At 38.3% G+C, this 14,966-nt stretch overlaps 1 protein-coding gene across 1 annotated transcript in view; it reads left to right on the top strand.

The window, feature by feature from the left end:
* The window catches only part of TRPM1 (transient receptor potential cation channel subfamily M member 1), an 87,831-nt gene extending 77,296 nt beyond the window's left edge, over positions 1 to 10,535 (top strand). The window contains exon 27 of the mRNA XM_046007799.1: positions 9,263 to 10,535. Coding sequence (XP_045863755.1) covers positions 9,263 to 10,535 — 1,273 coding nt within the window. The remainder of the gene's footprint in view (positions 1 to 9,262) is intronic.
* The last annotated feature ends 4,431 nt before the right edge of the window (positions 10,536 to 14,966 follow it).

Here is a 14,966-nt window from a genome sequence, read left to right as displayed (position 1 = left end):
CACATACAAAACATCCTAAATAAAATAAAAGGCTGACTTCTTATTGAAGCAAGTAGGCAGGGGGATGAAATATTTAAAGTGCTGAAAGAAAAATACTGTCAACCAAGAATACTGTATCTAGCAAAATAGTGTTTTAAAAAATGAAGGAGAAATTAAGATTTTCCTAGATAGAAAAAACTGAAAGAATTTTATTTGCTACTAGACCTGCCCTAGGAGAGATACTAAGAAGTTCTTTGGGCAGAAATGAAAGGTTACCAGAGAGTAACTAAAATCTACATGAAGAAATAAAGAGCACCAGTGAAGGTAAATACCTACATAAGTATAAAAGACATTATAAATATATTTTTTGTTTGTAACTACTGTTTATTTTCTATATAATTTAAAAAATAACTGCAGAAAGCAATAATTACAAGTCTATACTGATGGGCACAGAACATAAAGATGTAATCTGTGATAACAGCATAAAGTAGAGGAAGAAGTAATAAACTTTAAAAGAGCAAATTTTTGTATATTATTGAAATTAGATTGACATTAATCTGAATTCGATTGTCATAAATTAAGATGTTCATTGTAGTCTCTAGGGCAACCACGAAGAAAATAACTCAAATATATATAGTAAGATAAGTGGAAAGGGAATTAAAATGGTACACTAAAAAATGTCTACTTAACACAGAAAAGGTAGCAATGGGGGAATTGAGCAAAAGAAGGCATAAGACATGTGGAAAACAAACACCAAAATGATAAGGATAAATTCTTCTTTATCAGTAATCACATTAAATATAAATGGATTAAACTCTCCAATTAAAACACAAAGACTGTCAGACTGTATTTTTAGAAACATGATCTAACTGCATTCTCTCTAAAGATTCATTTCAGATTCAAGACACAATAGTTTGAAAATAAAAGGGTGGGAAAAGATACTCTACATGAATAGTTATCAAAATTAGTATAGCTGTGGGGTACCTAAGTGGCTAGACAGAGATAATAAAAACATAAAAGAATTAAATAATATGCCCACTCAACCTAACAGAACACTGCTCAACAACAGCAGGATATACATTATTTTCAAGATTATATGGAACATTATCCAGGATAGACCATAGACCCTGTGTTAGGTCATATAACAAATCTAATAAAATTTTTTAAAGATTGAAATTAATCAAAGTGTGTTCTCTGATCACAGTGAAATAAGATGATAGTTAATAACAAAAGGACATTTGGAAAACTCAAAAATATATGAAAATTAAACAACACTGTCTTAAATAACCAATGAGTCAAAGAAGAACCAAAAGGGAAATAGAAAGTACTTTGAGGTTGCACAACAGTGTGAATGTACTAAATGCCACTGAAATGTGCATTTTTTATTAATTTTTTTCAGTGTAACAGAATTCATTGTTTATGCACCACACCCAGTGCTCCATGCAATACGTGCCCTCCATAATATGCACCATGTGGCTCCCCCAACCTCCCACCCCCCACTGCTTCAAAACCCTCAGATTGTTTTTTGGAGTCCATAGTTTCTCATGGCTTGAAATGCGCATTTTAAAATGGTTAAGATGGTAAATTTTATATTATATGTATTTTACCACAATTCAAAAATTTTTAAAAAGAAAGAAAATACTTCAAAGTGAATAAAAATGAAAACACAAGATAACCAAAATTTATAGGATGAAGCAAAAGTGGTACTCAAAATAATTATAATAGTGAATGCCTGTATTAAAAAAGAAGAAAGATCTCAAAGGCACTGAGTCCTGAACTAATGAATAGACAATTATCAAGATCCCAAACTGATCACTGGGCTGTATGAACACAGGACAGATTTCAAAGGCACTGCCAAGACTTGGAAAATTGAACTGTGACTGGAATCACAGCCCACAAAAGTCATGGTGGAACTTACACCTTGAGCTTAACTAGGTCAATCAATTGCTAAAAGAAAAATATCAACATCTGTCATCGGATTTAAACAAGACTCTGTCACATGACATAACATTTGAAATGTCCATGATATAATCTAAAATAACTTAGATTATGAAGAATTCAGAAAAATCTAATTTACTGGGTAAAAAAAAAAAAAACTAATAAATGCCAAGGCCAAAGTAGTGCAGATGTTTGAAATATTTGACAGACTTTAAGGTAACTATTATAAAAATGCTTGAACAAAATTGCAAAGAATGTTGAAACTAATTGAAAAATTAAAGTCTCAGGAAAAATGGAAGATATAAAGAAGAACCAATGAAATGTTTAGAACTGAGAAATATAATAAGTGAAATTAAAATTTCACTGGCCAGGCTCAATAGCATAACAGAAATGACAGAGGAAGGAATCTGTAAAATTGAAGACAAATATATAGGTAGAAATTACCTAATTTGAGCAAAAAAGAGTAAATAAAGTGCGGGGGGAAAGGAACCTTGTGGAACTATATGTGTAATACTGTGCCATCAGAGTCTCAGTAGAAGAGGGGCGCCTGGGTGGCTCAGTGGGTTAAGCCACTGCCTTCGGCTCAGGTCATGATCTCAGGGTCCTGGGATCGAGTCCCGCATCGGGTTCTCTGCTCAGCAGGGAGCCTTCTTCCCTCTCTCTCTCTCTCTGCCTGCCTCTCTGTCTACTTGTGATCTCTCTCTGTCAAATAAATAAAATAAAAAATCTTTAAAAAAAAAAGAAGAGAGGAAATGTGATGCAGAAAATAATATCTTAAGAAATAATAACTGAAAAACACCCAATTGGGTGAAAGACATAAATTTACATGTTAAAGGAATTTAGCAAATACCAAACAGGAATAATTCAAGGAGACCCTCACCGTGGTACATGTTAGAATCTTCTGAAAACAAAAGACAAAATAAAAAAAAATTACAGCAGCCAGAGAAAAAGGATTTATAACTTATAATGAAACAGCTATTTAAATAAGGACAGGTTTCTTGTGAGAAACCAAGAAGGCCAGGAGAAAGTAGCATCATGGTTCTAAAGCTGAAGAAATAACTATCAACCCCAAATTTCTATATCCAACAAAAATTCTTCAGGAATGAATGTGAAATAAAGACCTTCTTAGAGAACTCATTTTAGGAGTTGGGCCCTAAAATATTACTACAAGAAGTTCTTCAGACAGAATAACCTATACCAGAAGTAAACTTGGGACATCAGGAATGAAGGAATGTTCAGGTTTTCAGTATGTGCCTGTGTAATATCTAAGACAACCAAAGCATGAAGGCATGGACAGAAAATGGACCCATATGGTGGTAATGTTTTTATATCCAATTGAAGTGGTAAAATATTGAAGCTAAGTAGACTGTGAAATGTTACCATCTACTTTGTGTTCCTAGATTAACCACTATAAGATCTACAGTAAATGATATAGTCATTTCCCAACTTATTTCTGAGGCCATCATAACCATGACACGAAAACCAAAGAACTGAAAGAGAAAACTATAGGATACTTAGCCCTTATGACCATAGATACAAAACTTCACAACAAATATTAGCAACTTGAGTCTAGCCATAACTGGTAAGGTTTATCTTGGGAATGAAAGGGTGTTCAATATTTGAAAATCCATGCTATCCACTATAGTAACAGTTTAAAGAAAACATGATAATACCAACTGGTGAAGAAAAAATTATTTCCACAAAATTCAACATCCATTCCTCATTTTTTTTAAAAAGAAAGAATATGGTGAGTACTGTGAAATGTTTAAACCTGATGATTCACAGACCTGTACCCCGGGGCAAATAATACGCTACATGTTAATAAAAATAATTCTAAAAAAAGAAAAAGAAAGAATAAAACGAAATTAAGAAAAGAAACAGAAACCTCTCAGAAAACCAGGAACAGAGAGGAACTTCCTCAATCTGATAAATGGCACTTATTAAAAAAAAAAAGCCATAGCTAACATGGTAAAAGATTGAATGGTTTCTCCCTTAAAATTGAGAGCAAGGCAAGGATGTCCACTCTATCACTGCTATTGAGCAACGTATTGGAAGTCTTAAACTTCCAGAACTTAAACTTCTGTAACTCTTCTAAACTTCAAAACTCAATAATGTGGGAGAAAATGACCCAATTTTAAAAACGGGCAAAAGATGAAAATAGACACAACAGAGAAGACTTAGTCTTGGCAAATAAGCCCACAAAAAGATGCTCAACATTATTATCTATTAGTGAAATGCAAATTAAAACTATGATGAGATTACACACATATTACAATAGTTAAAATAAAAACATACTGACAACACCAAGTGCCAACAAAAATACTGAGCTCATGGAACTCTCTTACACTGCTGGTGGGACTATAAGATGGTGCAGCCACTCTGAAAAATAGTTTGGCAGTTTCTTATAAAGCTCATATCCTCACTGTGTTCTCTAGGTATGAAATGAAAACTTATTGGTTCAGCCACTATGTTAAACAATATAGAGGTTCCTCAAAAATTTAAAAATAGAACTACCAGATGATCCAGTAATTCCACTCCTGGGTGTATATTCAAAGAAAATGAAAACAGGACATCCAAGAGACAGATGTATTCCTATGTTTATTGAAGAATTACTTGTAATAGCCAAGCTATGAAAACGACTCAAGGGTCCACAACAGATGAATGGATAAAGAAGACATGGTTTACATATACAACTGAATATTACTTAGCCATGAGAGACAAAGAAACCCTGCCATTTGTGACAACATGGATGACCTTGAGGACATTATGCTTAAATGAAATAAGTCAAACAGAGAAAAAGAAATGCCATATGATCTCATGTCTATGTGAGATCAGAAAAAGCTAAAGTGATAAAAACAGAGTAGAATGGTGCCTACCCAGGGATTACCAAGAGAATTGAGGATATGTTGTTTAAGGGTATAAACTTACAACCAGTAGTTGAAAAGTCCTGGAGATCTAATGTACCTCATAGTGGTTATAGTGAAAAAAAAAATACTGTATTATTAACTTAAGCATTACTAAAAGACTTAGATCTTAATTGTTCCTACCACAGAAAATAAAGGATAATTATGTGGCATTATAATGGCATTAGCTAATACTACAGTGGTAATCACATTGCCATATATAAATGTATCAACACATTTGACATCTTGAAGTTACACAATGCTTCAGTGATTCATACAACTGAATGCCAGGAAAAAAAAAACAGTTGATTTACCATATGAAAATTTCTAAAGGAAAATTTAAAAAGGAAAATATGAAATTAAAAATATGGCATGTGAGAAATATGTCTTTAAGAGCAAATCACTTAGCCTTAGAATACCTTTGTAGTCTGTGCTATACTGAAAAAAATATTTCACTACTTGCTGAAAGGAGAGCAGAATTAAGACTTAGAAAAGTAAGAAAGTTCATGTTTTGCTACAAGCTCTACAGAAATGACAGACTTCTCTTGTGTGTTTTCCTGCCACTCAGAATGTCAACAGATCTGGGACTCTCGTCAAAGTGTTTCCTAGCTAGTCTGTCTTTCCACATCTGAAAGGGAAATCACTCTTTGTAGGGATGTCAAGATTTGTGAACCATCTTAAGTAATTGAGGGAAGTCACAAAATATGGCTAGCATAGAAGATGGCGTGTTATCCATCTTTTTTGTTCATCATTCCAGACATAAGTGACCTTAAATTCATTTATTTCTTACTCCGTTCACACATACTATAAAAACTCAATCCAGGACGCCTGGGTGGCTCAGTGGGTTAAGCCACTGCCTTCAGCTCAGGTCATGATCCCAGGGTCCTGGGATCAAGTCCTACATGGGCTCCTTGCTCGGCGGGGAGCCTGCTTCTCTCTCCACCTCTGCCTGCCTCTCTGCCTGCTTGTGTGCTCTCTCTCCCCTTCTCTCTGACAAATAAATAAATAAAATATTTTTAAAAATTAAAAAATTGGGGCGCCTGGGTGGCTCAGTGGGTTAAAGCCTCTGCCTTTGGCTCCGGTCATGATCCCAGGGTCCTGGGATCGAGCCCCGCATCGGGCTTTCTGCTCGACAGGGAACCTGCTTCCTCCTCTCTCTGCCTGCCTCTCTGCCTACTTGTGATCTCTGTCTGTCTGTCAAATAAATAAATAAAATCTTTTTTAAAAAATTAAAAAATTAAAAAAATTAAAACTCAATCCAATGTCCCTTGATTTGATATAAGCATTTAAACTGTCTCCAATGCTGTAGCTGTTTATAGTCTTGAAATAAGCATCTGATAATTTTTCTTAATGTAAGCCACATCATGAACCTTGTTCTTCCACAGTTTTGATTCAGAGAGTGGCAGTGTGAAAGAGAGGAGATTTAGAGACACCCACGGAAGAGTCCCACTGTGGAGCTTGGCAGTTTATTCAATGCAGGGGACTGGGGAGCTAGAGAAGTAGGGAGGCTGAGTGCATAAGGGAGACTTCAGAATCAGATGACTTCTTATTTCTATTTTATTTTTTATTTTATTTTTTTACTGAAGTGTGTTTGACACAGTGTGACATTAGTGTGTGATTTGACAGCTCTGTACCTTATGTTTGCTCACCACACGTGTAGCTACCATCTGTCATTACACAACACCAGTGTAATACCACTGACTATATTCCCGACACTGTACCTTTCATCTCCTTGGCCTATTCTATAACCAGAGGCCCCTATGTCCCACTCCCTCCCCTTCTCCCATTTTGCCCATCCTCGTTCCCCCTCCTCTCTGGTAACACCAGTTTGTTGTCTGTATTTAGGGGTCTGTTTTGCTTTATTGTTTGTTCGTTCACATGTTTCTTTTCTTTTGGTTTTTTTTTTTTTTTTTGATTCCACAAATGAGTGAAGTCATAGGGTATTTGTCTTTCTTTGTCTGACTTATCTCATTGAGCATAATACCCTCTAGGTCCATCCACGCTGTCACAAATAGCAAATTTCCTTTTTATGTATGCGTGGCTGGCCAAGCTAGTATCTGAATTAGGTAATACAGGAAAAACATAGGCAGAGAATTATAGAAGATTCAAAAGGAGAGCTATTTATCTATATTTTACCAGTATATTTATTTTTCAGAGTTTGGATAGAGTTTGTATTCTCTCTCTCTCTCTCTCTCTCTTTTAGTTTTTATTTATTTATTTGACAGAGAGAGACCACAGGTAGGCAGAGAGGCAGATGCGGGGGTGGGTAAGCAGGCTCCCTGCTGAGCAGAGAGCCCAGATGTGTGGCTCGACGCCAGGACCCTGAGATCATGACCTGAGCCAAAGGCAGAGGCTTAACCCCCTGAGCCACCCAGGCACCACTGCATTATCTCTTAATGTAGTATTTGTTAGAGGATCTCAAGTTTGACTTTAGAGAGGACGTTGTGGATTTTAACACCAAAGGAATCCTTGAGAAAAACAGATTTGAAGTGAGCGAGGAGACATGACATTTAAGAGAGAAAATCAAATCTTACTTTAAGTCATGTAAATTAATAGTGAAATTCTGATGGTCCCCGAAATGCAAGAGGAAAGAGAACCCTTAGAACATGTAATGTCTATGGTACGGAAATCAGGACTTCTCATCACAGTGAATTTGGTCCTTCTGGTGGCAAATTTCCAGGAAGCCAGCCCCTTCCTGCTCAAATGATGTGGTTTCCTAGGGGACATATAAATAGTCTTTCCCCACCAAAAAAAAGTTAAGAATAGAAGCCAAAGACCCTCCCACACATCAGAGCGCAGCTGTCAATGCTGCCAAGAGAAGCACAGCATTGGCAAAAGCAGCTCTGGCAGGATGTAGGGAAGGGTAACCACAGAGATAGCAGGGAGTGAGGAAAGCACAGGAGACATGGTGGGAGAGCAGAAACTTAGTGCAGAAAAGAGCAGCTGGAACTCAGAAAGTGGGTAAGAAGAAAGAAAGGAAAACAGGTGCAAGGATTTATAAGGATATGTAAAGAAGGTAGCAAGGACCTGCTAGAAACAGACTAAGTGCAAACCAGGTGACCCTAGAGACTGCCTGTATGTTCCTAAGACAGGATCAGAAGGTGGGAGAAAACCAAGGCATGACAGAATCAGACCAAATTATTGGTCTTCATCCAGGGAAGAACTTGCTGGAATGGCCCACCATACCCCTGGTTCAAAAGGCCCAGAGCCTTATCCCCACTGCCCACCCGCATCACATCCTGGAGGGCAAATTCAACTTTTATTTATTTATTTTTAAAGATTAATTTATTTATTTGAGAGAGAACACATGTACCTCTGAGTGGGGGAGAGGGAGAGAGAGAATCCCAAGCAGATTCTCCACTGAATGTGAGCCTGAGGAGGAACTTGATTTCAGGACCTGAGATCATGACCTGAGCCAAAATCAGGAGTCAGACCCTTAACCAACTGCACCACCCAGGTGCCTCAAATCCAACCTTTAGAAGGCAGTGCTAGGTCCTGGGCATGCCTCACTGCCTCTTAGTGTTAAATTTCAAGAACCAGTTGAAAAAGTTCATTTGTACATTTTCTTGAAATGTAAAACAGTCTATTCCAGCAGACTTTAGTTCAGACAACATTATGGTTTCATAAGTTGTTGCCTGATCTTCTAGGAGTTAAAAATCTACTGCAGATATTTATAATCTACCATGGTCTTTAAAAAAAAACCATTAAGGGAATGCTAATTATTAAATATAATGAGCAATTTACAGCTAGTGGTATTCTTCAGATAATTAAACGTCCTTTTGTCCCTTAAGTAAACCATCTGATAATCTGTACTTAATTACCAACAATTCATCTTCTGAATCCCCTGAACTTCAAATAAGGATTTTAATTAATTTTATCATTATAACTATTAATTGCTGGCAGCTATAATCAAACCTCAAAAACCTAAGGGCTAGTATCTTCTTTTATTCTCAGAGGAAAAGTTATATGCCTCTAAGAGACAAAGTCTGAAGCAAATGTTAAAATAGATTGTGTGCATTCAAATGTACACTATGTACCGCCCTACTGCTTACCAGCCATGTGAACTTGGGCAAATTGTTTTCATGATGACTTGATTTCCTCATTAAAATGGTGATGATGATTACAGCGATTACCTCATGAGGCTGTTATAAGGATTAAACCAGCCTAGAATAGTGCCTCAGTAAGTACTTATTAATGAATACAGAAAACATTTAGAGCCATGGATGGTAAATAGTACTCACTGTATGTATGTATTTCTGATGTTCCTCACAGTAATTTTTAGTAGTTTGAAGTATGGAGTAGTATGGAGTTTGAAAACATGCCCAATGAGCTCCATGATTCTCAAAAGACCAGAAAATAAAGTAACAATGATAACATTATAGTTCTGTTTTTAATACTTAGTTAATCTCAGCATAATAATTCTATCCCTTTGTGTTCCCCAGAGTCGAAAACATGTCAATGAGATTGGAAGAAATCAACGAAAGAGAAAATTTTATGAAAACTTCCCTACAGACTGTTGACCTTCGACTTTCTCAGCTGGAAGAACTGTCTAACAGAATGGTGAATGCTCTTGAAAATCTTGCAGGAATTGACAAGTCCGACCTGATACAGACCCGGTCCCGAGCTTCTTCTGAATGTGATGCGACTTATCTTCTAAGGCAAAGCAGTATCAACAGCGCCGATGGCTACAGCATGTATAGATACCATTTCAATGGTGAGGAGTTGCTGTATGAGGATGCTTCTCTCTCCATGCCACCAGGGACAGGATTCAGGAAGAAAGCCTGTTCCTTCCGAATGAAGGAAGAGAAGGAGTCAAAAATGCATCTGGTACCAGCGCGTCAAGGCAGCCTTCACCTTTTATCCGGCACAAGCCCGCCAGCAACACCAGACTGCGGTCAACTTGCATTAGACAACGTCAAGAACTCTTCAGAGCTGAAATTAGGTCCAGATACTGGGATTGCAGCCGAAGATGATGGAAGGCAGGCCGACTCTGAAAGGGAAGAAACTATTCCCCCAAGTGTAAATCAACCAGATGTCATGCATGGACAGAACAAATCAGATTTTCAAAACCCTCAGCTCACAGTGGAAACAACCCAGATAGAAGGCACAATTTCCTGTCCCCTGGAAGAAGCAAAGCTGATGCGTTATCACCCTGAGGAAATGTTCAGTACTTACAAAACAACGAAGTCCAGAAGCTTTGTGTATTCCCGCGGACGGAAGCTGGCCAGCGGGGTTAACACCTGCAGCAGAGAGTACAGTTCAATCATGGACCCAGCAAGCCCCTCGACACTTCAACAGTGGACGGCAGAATGGAAATATCAAGTTCGAAAGATCACACGTTCCCGCAGTACTGACATCCCTTACATTGTGTCAGAAGCGGTCAGGCAAGCCGAGCACACAGAACAATTCGCAGACACCGAAGATGAGAACTGTGTGTCTGAAACAGCCCCTCAGATCTCTCATTTATCTCTAGCTGTCCCTGACAGAACCAAAAAGGAAAACTTACTGTCTGTGAAACCAGACCCAACTCTGGGGTTCCCATCTTTAAGGTCAAAAAGTTTACACGGCCACCCTAGGAAAGCTAAAGCCGGTCAGGACAAACTAGACAGACCTGGACATGCCAGCAGTGTAAGTAACTTGGCAGTTGTGTCTGGGATTACAACAGAAGAACAGAAGGCCACGCAAGAGAAAACTTCCACAGAAACTGCATGTTGACATGTTCTGTCTCTTTGATCTTTACATCGAAACCACTGATGACTACCATCTTGGTCATCTAAATAGCATCAATTTCTGAAAACACTTTCATTAAAAATGTCCAGCAATTTGGACATAAGATTTAAAACTCAATGCACTAAACGGGAAGTCATATTTTGCTAGCACATGTTAGTAAACTTAGGTTGTTTTTAGTTGGAGTAGGATCAGATGAAAGTGACAATATTCCAGTTGAGATAAATTGCTTCATCTGTAAACAATTCTACAACCTCTTTGTTAGGCAATCTCTAAATTGCTTAATCAATAAAAGATTCTACAACCTCTTTATTTCTCGTTATTTATGTCCATGAAGTAGCCTAAGAAATGCCTTTGGGTGCTACCAGTAGGTTACTAAAGAAGTAAAGAGCTATGTAAAAAGAGAAATTAAAGAGAAAGCAAGCATGAAAAAAAAAGGGTGGGGGAGAAGAAAAACAAAATTGAGAAGTGCAAGAAGTAAGAAGTGGAAAGAAGTCATCGGCATCATATTTTTTATGGGTCTTTGTTTTCTGTTTCAATGTTTTATGTTTTACAATGATACAGTGGAAACAAAAATACACTATTATGTCAAAGATCACACCGTCATAGTCTAGGGTGACCAGGAGTTTTGTTAATGTGTAAAAATACAGTATCCAATGTGCATGTTCCTGTTGTCATAGAGTCCCCGAAAGCAAACACAAATAAATTGTACCTCTGCCTAGTCAATGGTTTGTGCAAAGCTGTGGCTAAAACCAGAAAGAAACATCACGAAGGTCGAATTGTTGAGAATCACGGAGACCATTCATGGCTGAGAATACAGGGTCTTACGCTTCAACTTATAAGTTCAAAAACCCATCAGTCTACTGAGCCCCCCCCATCCTCAGGTCAGGGGCCACTCTCTAGAACCCTTAATACCACCCCGAGCCCCACCACTCTTCACTATACAAACAGGGGCAGAGAGGAGCAGAAAGGCATCTTCTCTGGCTAATGCAGAGGGCACCAACACTCATGGAGGTTAAGAGTTGGATCTTTACCATCTCACAATGGCATCTCTTGGGAGGACTCAAGGAGTCTGGGAGCACACAGAGAAGGCCAGCCTCATGCCTGGAGTTACATGCCTATTACTACTTTAGTGAAGTGTCTCATGGTGGGAAGCAGGTCAGAAATGGGGATGATCACAAAATAACCACTACACCCATTCTCATGTGAGACTCAGACTGTCACATCGTCATAAACCGGCAAGGGAAGAGAGAGAGAGAGAAAGAGAGAGAGAGAGAGAGAGATTCCCTGTAGTTATGCTAGTTACGTAGTTATGTTAGTTATAAAGATAGTGATCAGAAATAGTTAACAACTAAATAAGACTGAAGTTTTTAATAATCAGGTTCAAATCCCTGAACCGGGGTGAATTGATCAAAGCAAAAGATACCATTGCATGGATGATGGGGTTTGGAAATGTAAGAAATGATAACATTTATTTAATAAATAAAGCTACTGCTACATTGAGACTGTTTAATCAATCCTGCTATGTGTGTTATTTGACCCAATGCTTAACCCATTACATTTTACCTCATTCTTAAATCTTTCCTTTTGGTGCCAAGAAACTTTTCAGCCCTTTGCCACGTTCTAGAAAAAAAGGTTTCTCAGAATAACCTGGAGAACCTAAGACAGCTCAACAGAGTGTGTGTGAAGAAGACAAAGCTTATCTTTGCAACTCCCTGTTCTCCATTCCCTTCACAGCTCCCCTATCCTCTCGCTCTGAGGTCTCTCTTCCCTTGCTATGGAACCAAGTCCATTCCCGTAAGTCTCATAAGATTTGAGACACCTCCCTCCTGTAGAGGTGTTGGCTAAAAGGGATGTGATATTTTCCTTTAGATATTGGTCTGACAGACCCAAGGAAGTGTGTTATAATGGTGGAATTCCAGAACCTGGGGCAGGGACTTTCTTGCACACCTGAAATCATGCTATATGTCTACGCACTCTACCATCTCAATACAGCTCAAATATTGAGGCCCTTTAATGTAGGGCTTATGATATTATTATTACTCTGTCATTCTAAATATGGGGCAGTACATGTTAGGAACTAATATCCAGTTGGATCAAATCTAGCTATATCTAATACAATTAAAATAGGAACACTGTGTATGTTCAAAGCATTTAATATTAAGTTGTCTAAGTAGGAGTGCCTGGGTAGCTCAGTGGGTTAAGCATCTGCCTCCAGCTCAGGTCATGATCCTGGGGTCCTGGGTTTGAGCCCCACACTGGGATCCCTCAGTAGGGAGTCTGTTTCTTCCTCTCCCTCTCCCTGCTCATTGTTGCTCTCTTTTTTTCTCTCTCTGTCTCAAATAAATAAATAAATTTTTAAAAATTTGTCTTAATAAATTATAAGCCTACTTCTGTTCTATGTAAGACGCAGTACGAAACATACTAAGAAGGTTTTATTCTCATATCCCATAAATTCTGGCACACTCAAATGTTATGATAGTTGTATAAGCTGAAAGTAAGCTCATTTTTTACTTTGATCAAGGGGAAAGAAGAATTGAACTCATTATAAGTGGCTTTCTCCTTTGAGACTATATGATTGCTTATTTTCTGAATATACATGGCATCACCTTAAAGCTCCTATAGGCCTACACAATTTAGGTTTCAGGACTTTAAAATGTAACTCAAAGCATTGTCCTGGAGTTATTTCATATCAAAAATGCATTTGGGGGGCACCCGGCTGACTCAATCGATAGAGCATGCAACTTTTGATTGCAAGGTCATGAGTTTAAGCCCCACACTGGGCACAGAGCTTACATTTTTAGAAAGTTAAAAAAATGCATTTTAGGGGCACCAGGATGCCTCAGTCAGTTAAGCGTCTGCCTTTGGCTCAGGTCATGATCCCAGGGTCCTGGGATTGAGCCCGCATCATGCTCCCCACTCAGTGGGGAGTCTGTTTCTCTGTCTCCTTCCCCACTTGCACTCTCTCACTTGTTCCCTCTCTCCCTCTCAAATAAAATTTTTAAAAAATAAAATCTTTTTGATACAGATGTAGTGAAAAGAAGGGCCATATGAACCCCAATGTTCATAGCAGCAATGGCCACAATCGCCAAACTGTGGAAGGAGCCAAGATGCCCTCCAATAGATGAATGGATAAAGATGTGGTCCATATATACAATGGAATATTACACCTCCATCAAAAAGAATGAATACCCAATTTTTGTAGCAACATGGACGGGACTGGAGGAGATTATGCTGAGTGAAATAAGTCAAGCAGAGAGGGTCAGTTATCATATGGTTTCACTTACTTGTGGAGCATAAGGAATAACATGGAGGACATTAGGAGAAGGAAAGAAAAAGTGAATTGGGGTAAATCGGAGGGGGAGATGAACCGTGAGAGACTGTGGACTTTGGAAACAAACTGAGGGTTTTGGAGGGGAAGGAGGGGTATGAGGTTGAGTGCCCCTGGTGGTAGGTATTATATTGCATGGAGCACTGGGTATGATGCATAAACAATGAATCTTGGAACACTGAAAAAATAAAATTAAATTAAAAAATAAATAAATAAAATCTTTTTAAAAATGCATTTTGCCAATAATAAACACAAAGAAAGTCATCACCCTACTATCTCCAACATAAAAAAGACATTTAAAGAAATTTTTATTATGAAGGACACAGAAAATCATACAAAACAAATATGATGGAGTTATTTTACATCTTTACATCTTTATAGCCACCACCCAGAGTAACAGAATTTCCAGCTACCCCAGAAGTTTCAGAAGTTCCAATCTCAATCATCTTCCTCCCCACAAAAGTGACCACTATCTATTTACAGTAGTCATTTCCTTGTTGTAAAAAAAAATTAATCAGAACCTAGATGGCTTAAAAAATTAATCAGAACCTAGATGGCCTATGTGATTATGCTCATGGATTTTTTGGGTCAGGAATTCAAGACAAGGCACTGAGAAATTCCCCTGATTTGTAAACTTTGCTGATTTTCATGGGGTAAATCCTCCTACCATGACCAACTGCAAGCTACATGTGACATCACTGAATGCAGACTTGGGAAAAAATGCTGACAATTAGCTCCTGCAAAACAGTGCAAATGGGCAAGAGCACAGCACTGTCTCTATTTCATGGTGTTATTTTTCCCCAAAGGTTTTATTTTTATTTATGACACAGAGAGATAGCCACAGAGGGAATACAAGCATAGGGGAGCTGGAAAGGGAGAAGCAGGCTCCCCACTGAGCAGAGAGCCCGATATGGGGCTTGATCACAGGACGTTGAGATCATGACCTGAGCCGAAGACAGACACTTAACCAACTGAGGCACCTAGGTGCCCCAATTTCATGGTGTTTGTGCTGAGAAGATTCAGCGTCTGGAGGTGATTCAACAGCTGGAGGCTGACGTCATCTAGAAGCATCTTCCCTCACATGTCCA

This window comes from Meles meles, chromosome 6 (genome assembly GCF_922984935.1).
Source record: "Meles meles chromosome 6, mMelMel3.1 paternal haplotype, whole genome shotgun sequence".
Taxonomy (NCBI): Eukaryota; Metazoa; Chordata; class Mammalia; order Carnivora; family Mustelidae; genus Meles; species Meles meles.
The sequence above is the reverse complement of the archived record's forward strand: the minus strand, read 5'-3'. Positions and strand labels throughout refer to the sequence as shown.